At 42.9% G+C, this 20,562-nt stretch overlaps 1 protein-coding gene across 1 annotated transcript in view; it reads left to right on the forward strand.

The window, feature by feature from the left end:
* The first annotated feature begins 1,975 nt into the window (after window positions 1-1,975).
* Kdm3b (lysine demethylase 3B) overlaps window positions 1,976-20,562 on the forward strand; it is a 62,084-nt gene continuing 43,497 nt past the window's right edge. The window contains 5 exon segments of the mRNA XM_038332057.1: window positions 1,976-2,186; window positions 14,660-14,827; window positions 17,252-17,365; window positions 18,412-18,517; window positions 19,690-19,814. Coding sequence (XP_038187985.1) covers window positions 1,992-2,186; window positions 14,660-14,827; window positions 17,252-17,365; window positions 18,412-18,517; window positions 19,690-19,814 — 708 coding nt within the window. The 5' untranslated portion in view covers window positions 1,976-1,991.

Genomic DNA, 20,562 nt, shown 5'->3' on the forward strand with positions numbered 1-20,562 from the left:
AGAGAAAAGTTACAAGGAATAGGGGTTGGAACGTACCTTTAACCAGAGAAGCAGACTGTTCTACATAGTGACCTCCAGGTCAGCCTGGGACACATAGTGAGACCCTTAAAAAGCACACAAAAAAGTTGGGAGGAAACTTTTGTTCCCTTCGTGCTCCACAGGGTGGCACTAGAAAGAGTTCCCTAGATATTTTGTACTTTATAAAGTTGGTAGTTGGTATCTCCCATCCCAATATTTGCTTTAAAAAAATAGGTCAAAGGTACAGACAAGGTTATGGAAAAGGAGATAACTAGGTAGCCACAGCTGCTTTGGACAAATGAATGAAAGAACTAGCCTCTTTTATAGCAACAGTCATGGTTTAGGACTAGACTGTTTCTCTTTCTGGTTTGTATATACTTAGTCTGTGTATTCAAGAGACAGTCAGAAACAAGGTAGTCTAACATCACCAACAAATGTTGGAGGCTCTCCATTGCATATTGTGCATTAGTCTAGCCAAAATCTCAACACCCTCCCTCTGTTCCAACTCCTTTTCTAATTGAGATTGAGGGATAGCTCATACCTGAAATAGTTCTAGTAGATGCTGCAAAACTTTCTTTGCTTGCAACCCTATGACGTCCATGGCAAAATGAAATGCCACCACATTAGGTGGTCTCTCCCATTTCCCTACAAGTTGACGGACTGGGGCTAGAGAGATGCCTTGGTAGTTAAGTGCACTTGCTGTTCCCTGGTCTTAAGACCTAGGTTCAATTCCCAACACCCACATGACAACTGTTTTGTAATCCAGTTCCATGGATCTAGCACCCTCTTGTGGCCTCCACAGTGGTGCACATACACACATACACACACACACACAGAGACAAAATACTTAAGACACTTAACATACAAATAAAAGGGTTTTGTTTTGGTTTTTTGAGACAGTTTCTCTAGTTGTCCTGGAACTAGCTCTTGTAGACCAGGTAACCTTGAACTCACAGATTCACCTACCAGTGCCTCCTGAGAGCTGGGATTAGAGGCATGCACCACCACCACCCAGCATAAAAGTGTCTTTTTGTTTGTTTTAAGGCAGGTTCTCACTATGTCACTCTGGCTGGGCTAAATCTCCCTAGGTCGACCTCCAACTCTCAGATCTGCCTGCCTCTGCTTCCAGAGTGCTGAAGTTAAGAGCATGTGCTACCGCTGCACCAGGCTAAAATAAATCTTCAAAAAAAAATATTGGCCCATTAGAAAAGGAAAGAACCTCTGTGGGTTCAAGACAGAACACTAAGAAGGTACATTTGTCTTTAGCCAATGGAGATCATAATCGCACCCAATGGATGTTACACATTGGCCAATGGGAAAGGAAATCTATCAAGTACTGAACTCCTGTGGGCCAATGAGAAGGATGGTAGTGTCTCATATGGATCAATGGAGTGGATATTTCCTAACAGATAACAGGGAGTAACTAGTTTTAGGATAGGAGATCAATGGGTTGGTTATTGGGGTTAACTCAAAATAGTCATGTTCTAGGTACCTGCCCTCATCTCCCCACCCTCTTGAAAAGTCTTTGGTGTTGTCTGAGGAGAGAGGGCTTAAACTCCACACGTGACCACCTGGACTGGAGTAAGACTGGAACCAATGATGGTGCTACTGGTGGGGGAAGGGGATAAAGGACCCGCCCACCTCTCCGCCCCCCAGCCAAACTTGCAATTCCCCTCCCGACCGCAGGGGGCACTGCAGGCCCTGGGGAGATTGGGGCGGAGCGCTGCGAGGGGCTGACAGCTGCTGCCCGGCTCCAGAGCGCTGGGGGCGCTGTGCGCGGCCCTGGCTGTGCCTCCGCTCCCGGCCACGGGGGGCGCTGCGCGGCGCCGGTGGTTGGTGGTGGCTGTTGGGGGGGTGGGGGGGAGCGGCGGCCGCGGGTGGTGCGGAGGGAGGCCTTGCGGGTGGATCGGGCGCTTGGCGGCGGAGGTGGTGGGAGGCGGCGGGCGGGAGCGCGGGTCCGGCCGGCCCTGGCGATGGCGGACGCGGCGGCCTCCCCGGTGGGCAAGCGGCTGTTGCTTCTGTTCTCGGACCCTGCGGCCTCAGCTTCGGCCTCGGCCCCCACGGCGGCGGCGGCAGTGAGCGGAGATCCTGGGCCTGCGCTGCGCACTCGGGCCTGGCGAGCCGGCACGGTGCGGGCCATGAGCGGGGCGGTGCCCCAGGACCTAGCGGTGAGTGGCGGCCGAGGCGGGCACGCGAGGCCGGGGCTGTGGGGCCTGTGGGCGGCCTCCCCGGGGGCCTTTGTGAGGGGGGTGGCGAGGCGGGGGTGACCCAGTTCCGCGCCCCCAGCTCTCCTGAGCGCCCCCCGCCGGCACCTCGGCGCCTGGGCACTCGGGCTCTGGCCGGCTTGGCTTCCGCGTCGGGGTGCGCGCCCCAGTTTCTCCTGGGGGGCGGTCGGGGTGCGAGGAGCTGCTGCTGCTGCTTCTAGCCGGCAGGCCCCGCCTCCTGGGCGACCCTGCTCTGCGCACCCCCCCCCCACGCCCTCAGGGCAGGCTCGCGAACCCTGGGTCCCCGGGTCCCGCAAAATTCATCTAGGAGACGCGGACCTGGAATCCCCAGGCCATCTCGGGGGACTCGCACCGGGTTCCCTTCCTCCCTCAGCCCTGAGCGCGGCCGGAATGTGGGTAGCTGCAAGAGGCTCAGAGGCTGCAGTTGGAGCTGCTTGGGGCTTTTTTTTTTTTTTTTTTTTTTTTTTTTTTTTAAATCTGGCACTTACTTCCTCCTTGTTTGAGCAGGGCTCGGCCTGGCGGTCCCCAGAAAGGCCAGTTCTATGGTCTGATTTCGAACGCCCTTCTTTTGGCACTTCTGGGTGTCAGGAGCTGCTGTTTGAGCCTTTTGATAAGTTTGAGGTCTGTGCTGGTAGCCGAATGAGGCTGTGGAGTGGTGGTTTTTGCTTCTAACTCCGTTACTCCCCTAACCTTGAGAGGTTTTGCTTTGAAACTTTGTATTAGGGTTTGGCCGCTTGCCTCGTTATATTTTACCGTGAAAGTTGTTCCGTACATAGTTAAGTAGCGTTCGAGACCGTGAGCTTTTATTTTTGCTAATGTGGCGGCAAAATGCTACCTTTGAGTTTTGTCAAGCCTCTTCAGTTCCTCATTCTGATAGCGGCCCTAGCTAACCTCTCTGGTGAGCTAAAGCTATGAGAAATGGGCGGGAAGAGTATTTGGAATGATCTATTGATTAGTAAACAGAAAGTGAATATTCTTGATGGGCTTGATACGCAGACATTTCATTCACCAAACAGGAACATATTTTGTGAGATTTAGGATTAATGTAGTTGTCTGCTGCTGGTTTTGCATCCTAGGGATCAAGTGTTGGGCTTTCTAGTTGATAAGCAACTATGGGTTTTTAGTTTTTTGGGTTTCTTTTTTTTCTTTTTTCTTTTCTTTTTTTTTTTTTTTATTGGCTTGTTTCTGGCTCAAGTTTTACCGCTCCTGGTTCTGTTCACTTGCTTTGATCATTCTCTGGGATGTATAAAGGAGGTTTGTTAGGGTATTAATGAAGGTCCAGCGGAGTAAAAAGATACCACGACAATAAGATGGGGATTTGATCCTAAATTCCTCTGCCCTTTCTACGAAATATGGGTTGGGTTCGGTTCGCGATGGTTTCTTTCTCATTCACTAATCCCCTCCCTTCCCCCATGCAAAGCATTTTTTTGAGCTCTACCCATATGCGCACACTCTGACCTGAGGCATTGCCATTTCATTGGGATTTTACTTCCCAGTTCTTTGAATAGTGGTTTCCCGTTCTCCATCAAATGCCTTCAGCTCATGAGCTCTGCACCTGAAATGGCTACCCAGTCGCTCTGTTGTTTGTTGGTCTCCGTGATTGCAGAGTGCACTGAGTGCTGGACACCTACCTAGGGTTAAATACTTAATAGTTTTACCACTTGGCCAGTGTAAATGGGTTTCCCAACCAATTAAACACTTGCAGTGATTCTTGAAAAAAAGCAAGGTGTTCTTACAACGGTGTTGAAGGTCTTGTATGGCGCAATGTGAACATAGAAGCAAAGGTAACTTTGGACTTGGTGAATAGATTTGTGCTTGTCTTACACTTTTATCCTGGAACATATATGAGAAAACAGTCACAACAAAACTCTGGGCCTTTTAGGTTTTTTTTTTTTTTTTTTTTTTTTTTTTAACCTCTTGCCGTACTGTTCTAGAATTGCTGTTACATTGAGCTTTTGTTGAAGAGGGTGACTAGTGAGAAATAAATGTGTGTTTGCCGTTTGTTTTCCTTTTTCATTGACGAGAATGTCTTTGGACTCTGGGCATGTGGACCTTTCCAATTTGCACCACTCATTGTAGTAAACACAACTATCTTCCAATCAAAAGTGTTCTTCCTGTACTCAAGGGTGGAGTTTGCCAGCAACTGGCCTGTGATTGGGCAGACTTTCTTTCAGTTATGTTTAAGAGGTTTTTCAGGCGTGCTTGGTTTTGAGTAATACATAGCAGGGCGCCCCCTGTTAAGGATGAGTAATTAAGGGTTGGGTGAATAGTTTCTTAACTGATTGAAAACACATTTCTCAATTTTAGGCTCCATTAATACCCTCTTTCTAAATACTTTTTGACCCAGAAATACTTGAGTATACTGGTGAGACATTTAATGAACCTTTTTTTTTTCATTACCAATGCCATATCCTGCCTTAAGATATGATGTGTGGGGAAAAAATGAAAACCTCTACTCCATTCCTTGGGAAATTTGTTGATGAGTGTTTTAAGAGTGGTTGTGTACACCATCAAACTTACTTTGACAAGCAGCTGCTGATTTTTTTATCCAGATACAAACCCAATTTTTCCCCTCTGTTTCTCTTGGAATAGTGGCTTTGTCGTTCAAAATAGGTCCTTTATGTGTTTTTTTAAATATATTGCAAGATTAGTGGATTTTGTGTTTATATTATTTCATAATGTAGTTGTACACTTTGAGTTCCAAAATCATTATTTGCTCATGTATGTTCCAGAGTCCTTGAGACCATTACATATATAGATAAACAGACAAAAATACCGTGGATTTTCCTTTTAATTATAAAAGTACAACTGTTTACAGAATGTCAAAGCTATAGATGTGAGAGCACAGCAGTCTTGACCTCTGTGGCTCCAGGTTACCAAGGAAGAATATGATTATTTTTCCTTTAAAAAAAAAATACTGTACATGCAAAAAAATATGAAAAGAAGGGTAGGGTTGGAGCACAGTCAGTAGTGTTTGTCCAGCAAGCATAAGGGCCTAGGTTTAATAATTACCACACTGCAGAAACTAGGCATGGTGGTGGGTACATACCTGTAAAATTCTTCTCTACAAAGGATTGCTTTTTTTTTTAAACAAATGCTATCTTACTACATAATATCTGCTACTGGCTTTTTTAAAATAAACTTATTTTCTGTGTATGAGTGTTTGCCTGCATGTATGCATGTGCATCATGTTTATGCCTAGTGCCTGAGAAGATCCGAAGAGGGTGTTTAATCCTCTGGAACTGTACAGCTGGCTGTGGGTACTGGGAGCAGAGTCTGGGTCCTCTGCACCAGCAGCCAGTGGTCCTAACCACTAAGCCATCTCTTCAGCCCTGCTTTCTTATTTTAATTGATGTATATATACCACAGACATCAATAGCTATCTATGTTGTAAACACTTCCCAACTCTCCTCAACCCTTCCAGGGGCCTTATACATTCTAGATGGGTGCTGTACCACTGAGCAACACTCCCAAATTTTCATCATTTTTTTAACTCCTTCATATTTTTATAGAATGAGTGTGCCATGATCTAGTAATTATTTTTTTTATCTTGGAGGACATCCACTTTATTTAAAATCTTTTTTGGAGGGACAGTATATTAATCTGTCCTTAGTACATTTGTGTTTTGTGATCCAGGTCTCACTGCTGTATTTTAGGCATCTGAGAGTGAGATTGTGAGACGTGCACTTCTAGCTCATTAGGTAATGCATGGTTATTTTCCACTCGTTAAAATGCGTCATACTCTCACAAACAGTGCTATAGTTTTTGTTTTCCTTCATCTTTATTGTCAAATGATGTCATCAGTATTTTACTGTTGACAATGAGAAAAAGTATCTAACATTTTCATAACTACTGGTCTTGTTGGATGTATTTCCTCCTCTTCCATCCTAATTATGCATCTTTTGATCACTTGAGAAATGAGTTAATTATGTTTTTATTCTGAGTTCTTTATGCAATTATTAACTTTTTGAGACAGGGTGTCTCTGTTATAGCTCTGACTGTCCCGGAACTGGCTTTTGTAGATCAAGCTGGCCTCAAACTTATTGAGATCCAACTGCCTCTGGTCCCAAGTGCTGGGTTTAAAGGCGTGCGCCACTACTTCTAGGCTGGTTATTAACTTGTATTACCTCTCTAGTATATTGTAATCACTACTCTTGTTTGTTTTTGTTTTATTCTTTTTTAAAAGATTTATTTATTTATTTTGTATACAGTATCTGTCTGCATGTACACCTGCACGTCAGAAGAGGGCACTATATCTTATAGATGGTTGTGAGCCACCATGTGGTTGCTGGGAATTGAACTCAGGACCTCTGGAAGAGCAGTCAGTGCTCTTAACCTCTGAGCCATCTCTCCAGCCCTGTTTTTGTTTTATGAGTCAGGATTTCTCTGTGTAGCCTTGGCTGTCCTGGAACTCACTTTGTAGATCAGGCTGACCTTAAATTCAGAGATCTGCCTGCTTCTGCCTCCCTAGGGCTAGGATTAAAGGCGTGTGCCGCCACCACCAGGCTATAAATATTCTTTGTATTTTTATTTTAGTCTTTTTTTTTTCTTTTTGAGATATTCCCACTATGTATGACTCCCTGTGTGCTTGGAACTCATTATGTAGACCAGGCTGGTGAACTCAAGTGCTAGCTGGTTTTAAAGGCGCTTTCTGCCACTCCTGGCTTGCTTTAATCTTTGGACCTCCCAGTCACCTGATAATTTTTTCATTGAATATAATAAAATAGGCGATCTGATCTCTCCTTTCTTTTCTCCTATTGATTAATCAATTGTAGCACTGCCAATTTTCTGACGGAAGCTCTTGTTGCTGCAGTATGGTGGAATTAAACGGTGCTGTGAGTGTTGCGTTGACTGTGAGCCATCACAGCTGTCTCAGCACTCCATACTCTCAAGAAGGGCGCTTTAACTTTCAATCTTTTATTTCTGTTTTAGAGTATAAGAATAAAATATTCCCTTTGTTGTGATTTGAGATAATAATTATAGCATTGTTCTGGCTAGTACCATATGACTTTTATCTGGAAGTCTATGAGGAATGAAAGTGTATCTATTCTCTCCCCCTCGACACCCCAATTTTTTTTTCATGCAGGGTCTCTATAGCACTGGCTGGTCTGGAACTACTGTGTAGGCAATGCTGGCTTCAGACTCATAGAGACCCACTTGCCTTAGCCTCCTCCTCTGGAGTACTAGGATTAGAGGCATGGACTCCCACACCAAGCTGCCTACTATTTCTACACCAACCTTTTCTCTTTGTGTCATAGTAGGGAAGGTGAACCATAAAATGCCTACTTTCTCATTTTGTTTCTAGATGATGTCATTATAATCAGGTCCATGCCAGTACCATTTTTCCTGTGTAGAAACTATTATTCTTACTTTCTACCTACTTCTAGACTTGTCAGCCCTGATTATGATGGAGTCTGTGATTTGATGCTGGAGGTCAAACCCCTGCCTGAGTAATAGTATTCTACCGTGCAGCTACATCCCTGCCCCTACCCTGTACTTCCCACCCCCAGTTATGTTCCCCTTCTCTCCATTTTGTCACTTGAAAGATTTGTTGACTTATTTTTTATGTTAATGTGTGTTGCCTGCATGTAAAGTAAATAAAGTATATTTTGTGGATCAGTGCATGTTTAGAGAGGTGTGTTGTTTTGAAACAGTCTATGTTTTGAGCCGCCACACCTGCTTAGAGAGTTGTAGATAAACGGGGCATGGTGATGCAAGCCTATAATTCCTAGCATTTTGGAGAGTAGCTTTAAATAGCAATGAGGTTCTGCTCATTTGATAAGAACATGTAGTGTTTAATTGGATGCTAAGAACACCTATCATCTTGAGTCCAGACCCACTTTTTTGGGTGGGGGTTGGGTTTTTGAGACAGGGTTTCTTTGTGACACAGTCCTTCCTGGCTGACTGTCCTGGAATGCACTCACTCTGTAGATTGGGCTGGCCTCAAACTCGCAGAGATCCGCCTGCCTCTGCCTCTTGAGTAATGGGATTAAAGGCGTGCGCCACCACCTCCAGGTTTCAGCCCCTCCCCTCCCTCCCCCCCCCCCCCCCGCTTTTTTTTTTTGAGACAGAGTCTCAGTTTGTAAAACCGGAATTTGCCTAGACTCCAGAGATCCACCTGCCTGAGTTCTGGGATTAAAAGAAAGCACTGACACTCTTGGCTTCTGTTCATTTTTAAAAGACATTTATTGTGCCTGGGTTGTGAATGGTTTTAATCCCAGCAGAGGCCTAAGGAGGAAGAATTTGAGGCCAGTGTGAACTATACAGTGTATAGGCCAACTAAAACAAATAAATAATTAGTAAGGATATTGCTTTGTAGCCCAGGGTAGCCTGGAATTTGAGAAGCCCTTGCCTTAGCTTCCCAATTGCTCAGCTGCCCAGTTTGAAGGCCTTGTCTTTGCAGCCCATTGTCCACTCACATCACACTGCACAGCACTTACTTCACCTTCCTCCACTACAGAATCAGAGCGCTCCTCTTTCCGCATTTGTTTGGTTTGCTTTGGGGTTGGGGTTTGTTGTAGTTTTGGTGTTTTTTGTTTTTTTTTTTTGTTTGTTTTGTTCTTTTTTTTGTTTTTGTTTTTTGAGACAGGGTTTCTCTGCAGCTTTAAAGCCTGTCCTGGAACTAGCTCTTGTAGACCAGGCTGGTCTCGAACTCACAGAGATCCACCTGCCTCTGCCTCCTGAGTGCTGGGATTAAAGGCAGGCGCCACCACCGCCTGGCTTGGTTTGTTTGTTTTTTTTTTTTTTTTTTTTTTTTTTTTTTTTTTTTTTTTTTTTTTTTTTTGGTTTTTCGAGACAGGGTTTCTCTGCAGCTTTTTTAGAGCCTGTCCTGGAGGTTTGTTTGTTTTTTGAGACAGGGTCTCAGTATGTAGTCTTGGCTGGCCTTGAACTGACCTCCTCTCTCCCCCTTCCTCCCCAGTGTGTGCGCCCGTGCCTGGCTAGGTTTTGCTTTTATATTTAAAGCAGAGCATTACTAAGTGTCCGTGTCCTTGGCTGGTCTGGAACTTCGTAGCCAGACTGGCCTGGTGCTGCAGGTGTGTGCGGCTGCCACTTCAAGCTAGATTGCTCCTCTTAATTGCTCGTTCGTACACCAGGGATTCGCATCACCAACTCCTCATCTGCCAAGAGCTTGTAAGCACTTGTATGTTCTACTAGCTTGTTCTGGTTGATTTAGTCTCCCTTCACAAACAAACCCAGGGTAGAAGATAAGAAACATTCTCTCGGTGTTTTTAACAACAGCTGTGGTGGGTGTGTGCCTGTAGGTTTTCTTGCCGGAAGGCCTGAGGGACACTTAACACCTGTTACTCCTCAGTTTTCCACAGCCTTCCATAGGTTGGTGGTTTTTAAGCCCTCCAAAACCCATCATGTCCACTGCTAAAGTGTCTTTTATTCTTGTTCTCCAGATGAGTGAAACCTGCCTGATTGTTTAGTAGTGATTCAAGTGTTGTGGCCTCTCTTAGTTTTACAAGAGGGTATAAGCTCCATATTTTTTAGTGACTTTGTAGGTAATGGGGCTCTAGGGGACTGACTCACTAACCAAATTCTCTGGAGACTGATTTGAAAATCCATATGCAAAGTTATTAATTTACAGTGGTGCATATACCTGTAGAGATGAAAATCCTCTCACCTACTCAAGGTAAGATGGATTTTTGCCGTGTGAAGAATTAGACAAGGAAAATTAGATGTGGCCCAGAGATATAGCAAGCAGCCCTCAGTTTGTAGTCCTCTAATTCGCCAGTGCTTTCTGTCTTCCATTGCTTTATTCCCATTTCTTTCTCAAGACAGCCCAGGTGAACCCTAAATGATCTACTCACCTTAGCTTCCTGATTGTTGAGCTTATAGGTATGCACCAATATGGGCTGAAATTTTTTCTTCCTTTTTTTGAGAGGAAAGCTCAGTTTGTAGCCTTGACAGGCTGAAGTTCTGTGTAGACCAGGTTGGTCCAGAAGTCACAGATATCTACCTGCCTCTGCCTCCCAAGTACTGAGGTTAAAGATATGCACTGCCATGCCCAGCTTTTTTTTATTTTGTTTGTTTTTTGTTTGTTTGGCTTGGTTTTCAGAATAAGGTTTCTCTGTGTCGCCCTGGCTGTCCTAGAACTCACTCTGTAGACCAGGCTGGCCTTGAACTCAGATCTGTCTGACTGCCTCCCAAATGCTAGGATTAAAAGTTTGCCACCTTTGTTTGGAAAATGTTTTGTTTTGAGTAGCCTAGGCAATGTGATTTTATTTCAAAAAAGATAGTAAAGCTAGGCAAAGGCAGGTGTATTTCTATAAATTTTGAGGCCAGTCAAGTCTGCACAATTGAAATTTAGTCTCAGAAAGGGGGGAAATGATAAACTGGGTGGGTGTGGTGGCATGTCATGTTCTTCATGGCTGAGATAAAAGAGTCATTTCAGGTTCAGTCTAGGCTTCGCTGCATAGTGGATTCAGTATAAATATATTGACCTCAGCGCTAGCTAAGCTATCTGGGGCTAGGGATGAAGCTCACTTGTCTAGCATGCATGAAGGCTGGACCCCACCTCCAATGCAAAAGTAGTGCCTGCCATACATCTATAATCCTAGCACCAAGGTTCTTTTTTTGGGGGGGGGGGGAGAGCTCGAGTCTCTGGGAACTTTCTTTTCTCCTGCCTCAGCCTCCTGAATGCTGAATTTACAGGCATGTACCACCATGATTACCTTAATAATACTTTTTGTAAAGACTTCTCTGTGTTTGGGGTAATTAAGATCATTACAGGAGTGGTTTCGCCGGATTATTTACATGTTAAGAGTTTTAGGTACATCTTTACATTTTCTTGTCTTGTTTGAGGCATGATCTCAGTCTAAGCTGTCCTGTAACTCCCAATGCTGCTAATGCTGCTTTACTCTCCTGAGAATGGTAAACCTAGAGGGTTTACAGGCATATACCACCACACCTGACACCCCCCCCTCTCTCTCTCGTTTTTTGAGACAGGGTTTCTCTGTGTAATTGGCTGCCTGTAACTCACTCTGTAGACCAGGCTGACCTCGAACTCACAGAGATCCGCCTGCCTCTGCCTCCAGAGTGCTGGGATTAAAAGTGCACGCTACCACAGTCCAGCAACACTTCTCTTTTAAAGGTTCTATTAGTTTCTACCATGACCAATAAGTAGTCCAAGCTTGCTTAGGGAATGAATGCTCCAGGCAACCCTCTGAAGCCCTTATTGTTTCTATTTATAGACAAAGGAAGTCAGGCTCAAAGAGACTAAATTAGAACCATGGGGGAGTTGAGGTACAAGTCCCTACGTAACATTGATCTTATAGCTCCTCAAAATGCTGTACATATTTGAATTTTTATTCAGACTATCACTGTAGAAGGAGCGGCGGGGCTGCGTCCCGCCACCCGGCTAGCTTTACACCTGAAATAATTACATGGAAACTGTATTCTTTTAAACACTGCCTGGCCCATTAGTTTCAGCCTCTTATTGGTTAATTCTCACATCTTCCTTTAACCCATATTTAGTAATCTGTGTAGCACCACGAGGTGTCGCTTACCAGGAGAGATCTTAACCTGCGTCCATCTCGGAGAGGAGAGGCATGGCGACTGCCTATGGCGACTGCCTGAAGCGTCTCCCCAACTCTGCTTCCTTTCTCCCACAATTCTGTTCTGTCTACTCCGCCTACCTAATTTTCTGTCTCTTAAAGGGCCAAGGCAGTTTCTTTATTAATTAACCAATGAAAGTTCACTATCACTGTTACTCCAACTACCTTACATTTAATATACTCAGTATTAGGTGGGTATGGAAAGATATTGCTTGGAAATTAAACTATAAAGAGGAAATGGTTATTTACTTGAAAACAGCAGCACATAATCATGCTTCACCACTCACTTTATCCTGCAGTTTTGTAAAATTGCACATAATTCACATTTTGAAATAGGAAGGGAAATTAAAAATCAAGAATCTTATTAATGAACTTGTATTTCCTTTACTCCCCGACAGTCATCACCATATCCTTATTCTCATCTCTAATATCTCAAAAAGAGTTCACATTCATATACTCTTACTGTTTTTTAATTTTATTTCTTTGTGAATAATCTTAGTTACTCCATAGTTTATCTTTTAAGCCTAATCCAAAGTTAATTTTTCCCTTTAAAATTAATTACCTATATAAGTGATACATTCATTGAAGAAAAAAGCATGATAAAAGTCAGATTTTTAAAAAATATTATTTATTATTTATTTATTATATATACAATATTCTGTCTGTATGTTTGCCTGCAGGCCAGAAGAGGGCACCAGACCTCATTACAGACAGTTGTGAGCCACCATGTGGTTGCCGGGAATTGAACTCAGGACTTTTGGAAGAGCAGGCAATGCTCTTAACCACTGAGCCATCTCTCCAGCCCCCAAATCAGAGTTTTATGCCCATATATAGATGCTCCTCTCAGCCTTAATCAGAGAAGCATCATTCTCAGTGGACTGCAGTGGATGTACAGGCTCATGGCTAAACATGGCTCCTAAATTAAAGACCAGGCTGGTCTATAGTGCAAGTTCTGGGACAGACAGAGCTACACAGAGAAACCCTGTCTCAGAGATGGCTCCGTGGTTAAGAGCCTATATTGGTTGCTCTCGTAGAGGCCCTAAGTTCAATTCCCAGCACCCACCTCACGCAGCTCACAGCCACCTGTAACTCCAGCTCCAGGGTATCTGATGACTTTTCTGGACTCCATAGGCCTCTGCACTAATGGAACATGTTATCAAAGTTAATCACACGCACCCATGCGTGCACAAGCGCACTTGCATGTATGTCTGTATGAGGACATCAGATTCATATGGAATTGGAGTTACAGATATTTGTGAGCTGCTATGTGGGTGCTAGGGATTGAACCCAGCCCTCTGGAAGAATAGCCAGTAGTCTTAACTGTTGAACCATGTCTCCATCCCAGAAATCTTTTAAAAAAAAAAAAAACTAAAACAAACAAACAACAAACAAAAGAGATGAAGAGATGGTTCAGTGGTTAAGAACACTTACTGCTCTTGCAGAGAATCTAAGTTCAATTCTCAGCACCCATGTTGGCTAGCTCACAACTGACTGTAACTCCAGCTCCAGGGGAATCTGGTCTCTGGCTTCTTACTCCTCTGCATGCACACACATCACACACATCCCTACCCTTTGTTGTGTTTTCATCTTGTTTTCCAGACACAGTTTCTCTGTGCAACAGCCCTGGCTGGCCTCAAACTCACAAATCAGTTCGACTCTTCCTGGGATTAAAGTTGTGGGACACCACATCTGAATCACACTTTTTTATTTTGTTTGTTTACTTGCTTGCTTGTTTTGGTTTTTCGAGACAGGGTTTCTTTGTAGCTTTGGAGCCTGTCCTGGAACTTGCTCTGTAGACCAGGCTGGCCTCGAACTCACAGAGATCCACCTGCCTCTGCCTCCCGAGTGCTGGGATTAAAGGTGTGCGCCACCATCACTACCAGGCCACGCTTACATTTTTAAAAGTAAAAATAGATCTTAAAAACAAAAACAAAAAAATCTTCCAATTAGAAAACAAAATGGATCTGGGCTCTGCAAAAAAGTATGTGTTCTTAACCACTGAATGTCTTCCCAACTTCCAGGTTTTGTTAATTTATCATCCTTTCCTTGCCTGCCATGCAGAGCTGAGCTGGATTCCTAGTACTGCATAAAACCAGGTGTGATGGCACATGAATGTAATCCCAGTTGAGGGCAGTATGGGACACATGAGACCTTGTCTGGGAAGAAAAAAAGGAAACCTTGGACCAGTGAGTTGGGTCAGCTGATAAAACGCTCTTGCTGCCAAGCCTGTTGGCCTGAGTTCAAATCCCTGTGACCACACTGTGGAAAGAAGTGGTTCCAAGTTGTCCTCCATGTATATACTCTGGCAATTGCACATACACACAAAATAAGTAAATAAATGTAATAAAAATTAAAGTGAGATGGGTTAGCAAGCAGGTAAAGAGACTTAACCCCCAAGCCTGAGTTCTATTCCCAGAACCCATGTAGTAGAAGGAGAGAGCAGACACAGACCCCTGTAACTTTTCCTCTTACCTCCACATGCATGTGCCACACCCTAAATAAATTTGTTTTTTTTATCTTGTTTTTTAAGATTTAATTCATTTATTATGTATATGGTGTTCTGCCTGCATGTGTCCTTGCAGGCCAGAAGAGGGCACCAGACCTCATTACAGATGGTTGTGAGCCACCATGTGGTTGCTGGGAATTGAACTAAGGACTTCTGGAAGAGCAGGCAGTGCTCTTAGCCTCTGAGCCATCTCTCCAGCCCTGTTTTAATCATTTAAGTAAAAGAAAATATCAGTAAAAATAACCTTAGAAGTAAGCTTATGGAAATTTTCTTAGTCTGTTGTTTAAAACTAGGAAAATGGTTTTATCCCCAAATGTGACATTCCAATTGTTTTTGATATCTCTTTGCAGATCTTTGTAGAATTTGACGGCTGTAACTGGAAGCAACACTCCTGGGTTAAAGTTCATGCTGAAGAAGTAATAGTACTTCTGCTAGAAGGATCGCTTGTTTGGGCACCCCGGAAGGACCCAGTCCTTCTACAGGGCACTCGTGTCTCAGTTGCGCAGTGGCCAGCACTAGTAAGTAGCTTTTATTTATTTGTGCTTATTTATTTTGGGGGGGGGGGATGAGTTGGAGGCAAAGGTTCATATACTCCAGACTGGCTTCTTGGCAGACTTTGAACTTACCCTCCTGCTTCCACCTTCCAGGGTTGGGATTACAGGTGTGTGCCACCCAGCCCTTTTTATACCATGCTGGTTATCAAACCCAGACCCATACACGTTAGGCAAGCATTTTGATATTTTTCCCCTGTTGTACTATTTCTTTTTATGGTGTCAGGTATCAAATCTTATATACTAGGCAAGTGCCTTACCACTGAGCTATATCATAGCCCAATAAATGAATCACTTTTATTAGATAGGAGCAATTTGACCTTTTCTCTTAGGCCTATAAATATTTACCTCATAGTATAAACTTCAGAAATTGCAAATATTTACATGCATTGTCTTTAACAAACTTTTCTTCTGAAGTTACCAAAGCCAAATTAACAGTTCTTTTTCTCTATATTCTGAAGAAAAGTTTATTTTGATTGATTGATTGATTTTTTTGGGGACAAGGATTTACTGTGTAGCTCTGACTGTCCTGGAACTCATTCTGTAGACCAGGCTGGCCTCAAACTCACAGAGATTCATCTGCCTCTGCCTCCCAAGTCTTGGATAAAAACATGCTTTACCACTGCCCACTGGTTTATTCTGTGACTAACCCAAAATAAATAAACCAAAAGGTACATTCAATCTGTTGGTATACTATTATCTCTTAATATAAGTTTTATTTATTTATTTATTTATTTATTTATTTGGTTGGTTGGTTGGTTGATGTTGAAGACAGGGTTTCTCTATGTAGCCCTGAATGTCCTGGAACTTACTCTATATATTAGGCTGGCCTCAAACTCAAGAGATCTAACTGTGTCTGTCCCTGGGTTCTGGGATTAAAGGCATGCACCACCATGCCTGGCTTGCCCTTTTTTTTTTTTTTTTTTTTTTTTTGTCTTGCACTTTCAGATAGTGTGTCTTCCTGATTTGCCCAGGCTGGTCTGATGATATATACCTGTAATACCAGCACTTGGAAAGCAGGTGGATCATGAATTTAAGGACAATGGGTTATATAGTGAGACTGTCTCAGAAAACAAGAGTGCCTGGTCATAGTTGTGTGTGTTTGTATTCCTAGCATTCAGAAAGCTGAGGCAGTAGGATTGATATGAGTCAAGGGGGGGGGGGCTACATATTGAGACCCTGTCTCAAAGTCTCAAAGCTCGTTCTCTCTCTCTCTCTCTCTCTCTCTCTCTCTCTCTCTCTCTCTCTCTCTCACACACACACACACACACACACACACACGGCTGGCAGGTTGTCACAGTGACAATGCTGGCACGGCATTTGTCAATAAGCCTGACAACTTGAGTTTGATCCTTGGAATCTACATGGTGGGAGCAAAACAAGTTACCGTAGGGTTTCCTCTGATATCATAAGTATTGTAGTGCTGCTTGCTGTTCATGTTTAAGTATACCATACACTTTCAGAAAATAAATATAATTAAAGGCATGGGGGAGAAGAGATTTGAACATATAGCTCATTGGGTAGAGTACCTGCCTAACATATATGAAGCCCCTGGTTTTATGTAAAGCATCACGTAAAAGCTGGTATGTTGGTACACACCTGTAACCCCAGGACCTAGGAGGATGAAGGCAGAATTCTAGAAGTCATTCTTAGTTTATAGAGATCTCAAGGTCAGCCATTTTTTGGTTTTTCGAGACAAGGTTTTCTTATGTAACAGTCCTTTTTGAAGACCAGGTTGGCCTCAAATTCACTGAAATCTGCCTGCCTCTGCCTCCCAAGTGCTGGGATTAATGGTATGTGCCACTGCCTGGCAACAATGGTTAATTTCTTATTCCACTTGCCCTTTTTAGATATAAAAGTATTAAAACCAGGTATGATGGTTTACACCTATAATTCCCTCATTTAGGCGACTGAGGAAGGAGGATTATCATAAATTCCTCACAAACCTGGTCTGTAGCCTGAGCCAAAAACCAAACAAACAGAAGTTAGAAAATACTGAGTAAACATAGCCAGGCATGGTGGTGCACACCTTTAATTTCCAACACTTGGGAGGCAGAGGCAGGCAAATCTCTGAATTCGAGGCCTGCCTGGTCTACAAAGTGAGTACCAGTACAGTCAGGCTACACAGAGGAAACCCTGTCTAAAACAAAAACAAAAAACAAACAAACAAAAAAAAAAAAACCAAAAAAGACGAAAGAGAGAGAAAAAAATCTCCTTTGGTTTGCTTCCTGAGGTAATGTGAGTGGTGGCAATGTTTGAAATGTTCCCAAGGCCTTGTTCGTTAGCTTGTCTGTGTTCCCTAGGATGAGAGGAGAGTAGTAATTGGATGTGCTTCTCTGAAGTCCCTTCCAAGTCTCATCAGCCTCTTGTCATTGTCGCTGTGCTCCACAGACTTTCACTCCCCTGGTAGATAAGCTGGGCCTGGGCTCTGTGGTGCCGGTTGAATACCTTGTGGATCGAGAGCTGCGTTTCATGTCAGATGCTAATGGGCTGCATCTGTTCCAGGTATTTGCTCTATCTAATCTTGGGCTTATTAGTTACCTCCTTGTTAATTTCCTTGTTGATCCAAATCCTTTTGGCATTACCTTTCTCTGCATTTGAAGTTTTCTAATTTCTTAAAAAATACATTTGGTGACTGATGCTTCTTTTCTCTTCTGTACTCCCACCCCCCACTCTAAAGCCACCCAGGACTTCAAGAAAAATGGCTTCTCTGGGGTTAGAGAGAGGGCTCAGCAGTGTAAGAGCACTTGCTGCTCTTCCAGAGGACTTGAATTTGGTTCCTTACACCTATAACCTGAAGCTTACAACTGCCTGTAACTCCAGCTGTAGGGGAACCAATGCCCTCTTCTGTCTCCTGATACCTGCTCACGTTACACACAAACAAATAAATAAATTGAAAGGGGGCTTATCTAAAATGGCGTTTGATATGACTTGCGTAGCTGGAACCTAGTGAGGTTTGTGTTTACTTTAGTGGCAGATGAGCAGGAATGAGTAACAGCTGGTTCCTAGCAGTATGAAATATTGAAAGGATATGTGTGTGTGTGTGACACACACACACACACACAGAGAAAAGTGAATGTGAATAGTTTAAACACACTCTCATGTGAGTGGTAGTTTCATTAAGAAAGATACTACTGATTGGAGAAACGGTTCGGAAGTTTCTACCTGTGATTGTTTTTTTTTTTAATTTAATTTTTTTTTTATTGAGCTATGTATTTTTCACGGCTCTCCTCCCTTCCTCCCCCCTCCTCTTCTGCCATCTCCCATGATCTCCACGCTCCCAGTTTACTCTGGAGATCTTGTCTTTTTCTACTTCCCATGTAGATTAGAAGGTTTTACTCTTTCATTGGGGGAGCTCAGACCAATATTTCCTAAACTACATTCTATGAGTTATTAATGGCGGCTTCAGAGGTCATTCCCTTTAGTATCCTTGCTTCATTCATCTTCGTGCTCCTTGGGTCTGTGGTGACAGAGGACTCTGTAGGAGGGTTCTCATCTGGTGAGTCTATCATCATCATGTTAACATCAGTTGTTTTCTTTCACTCTGCCAGATGGGAACAGATGCTCAAAACCAGATTCTTTTAGAGCATGCTGCATTAAGAGAAACAGTTAATGCTTTGATCAGTGACCAAAAGCTACAAGAGATATTCAGCCGAGGTAAGAACAAGCAGTTTTCTGTGCTTGGAATCTAGAGCAGATGGGCAGTCAGCCATTGATGGAGAGAATGTCTGTAATTAGCTGAATTTCTAGAATAAATTGAAAAAAACAAACAAAAAAACAGCCTCTTACTCACGCTATCATGTTCAGTGATGTTTAGTACAATGTCACTTCCCTCCATTGGGTAGAGGGTTCAGTTTATAAAATTTCCATATTTTCTAATAATTCATAGTCCTGACAAACACAGCACCCTTAGATCTTTTTTCTGTATTTCAAAACACAAAGTTTTAGTGTTTTCCACATAGTATGTTAACTACATACTAAACAAAGCATTAATGATAGAGACACCACCCTTAGAGAAACCTTTGCTGTTGTTCTATTTATACTAACAACTTGCGCATTTCTCAAGAGCTAAAAGCTTGTTAACACCAACAAAGTATATGCATAAAACAGTCAATTCATAGTCTTGTCCATTAACAACAAAAGTAAAGGGGGAGGTGTGTGCTAGAGTTTTTGTGTCTAGTCAGTGGTAGAGTGCTTCTGTAAAATATGTAAATTCCTAGCTCCCATATTTTCACCATGAGTTGAACTCTTCCCCCAAACAGTACTGAAACAGATAGCAGGATATTAATGGTCATTTATTGTTTTTATGGCCATTTTACCTAATAGCACATTTAGCTTAGTGACCTGGTTTGTTTTGTTTTATATCTTAGGCTAGCCTTTCAGAATTTTATGGTTGAGGGAATAGATAAGAATAGATTAGATAGGGGCTGGAGAGATGGCTCAGTGGTTAAGAGCACTGCCTGCTCTTCCAAAGGTCCTGAGTTCAATTCCCAGCAACCACATGGTGGCTCACAACCATCTGCAATGAGGTCTGGTGCCCTCTTCTGGCCTGCAGGCATACACACAGAATATTGTATACATAATAAATAAATAAATATTTAAAAAAAAGAATAGATTAGATAAAATAATAGATTAAAAAGATAGAATTGGGGACTTGGGAGATTCCTTAGAAATGAAAAGTTTATAAAATTCACTAGAAAAAAAACATTGTTTCATTTTTATTCTACTGGGTATGAAAAATTGTTCCTTTCAGCTCTGCACAGAAAATGCTAAGTGTTTACCTCATGTGCTTAGCCCAAGCATTCAGTTCTAATTGTTCTCTTCTCTAGGTCCCTATAGTATTCAAGGTCACAGGGTCAAAATATACCAGCCAGAAGGAGAAGAAGTATGGCTGTGTGGTGTTGTAAACCGTCAGGACTCAATCACCCGTCTCATGGAGGTTTCTTTAACTGAGGTGAGGCTCTTATTCCATAAGAGGAACAGCCACTGCTTTAGTGTGGATAACAGCAAAAGTATTTCAGCATTGTAAGAAGACTGGCTTCTACCTCTGCTTCTGAGTGAGCCTGAGGAAGGCTGCATAATTGTGAATTAGAGGTAAACATGTAAAACCTCACTGACACCTGGCGGTGGTGGCGCACGCCTTTAATCCCAGGACTCTGGAGGCAGAGGCAGGCAAGTGAGTTCAAGGCCAGCCTGGTCTACAGAGCGAGTTCTGGGACAGACAGAGCTGTTACACAGAGAAATTCTGTTTTGTAAAACCAATAAATAAATAAGCCCACTGACTTCATAGCATTGGGAGTCTTTGACAGTTCTTGTAAACTGGGTGTGACTGCATTTACATGTAGTATATATGTACTCCATAGTGTGGGGAGCATGTCAAGTTCCAGAAACAGGTTAAAGCACGGTCAAGCTTGAATTTTGCAGCAAACAGAAAAAAACTTGTTGTAATAATAAAGTTAGTTTTTTGTTTATATGCATGGGTGTGTGGGGGTATATGTGCTATATGCATAGTGTGCCCACAGAGCTCTGAAGAAAGTAGGATTTCCCTAAATTGTTCCACATAGTTATGATTTACCATGTGGGCACTGGGTAAACCTGGTGCCAACCCAGGTCCTCTGCTCTAAAGCTGTCCTATTTCTCTAGTCCCCACTAAAGACAATTTTTAAAAACTTTCAGATTATATACATACATGTAAAGTACAT

The sequence above is a fragment of the Arvicola amphibius genome, chromosome 5 (genome assembly GCF_903992535.2).
Source record: "Arvicola amphibius chromosome 5, mArvAmp1.2, whole genome shotgun sequence".
NCBI classification, from domain to species: domain Eukaryota; kingdom Metazoa; phylum Chordata; class Mammalia; order Rodentia; family Cricetidae; genus Arvicola; species Arvicola amphibius.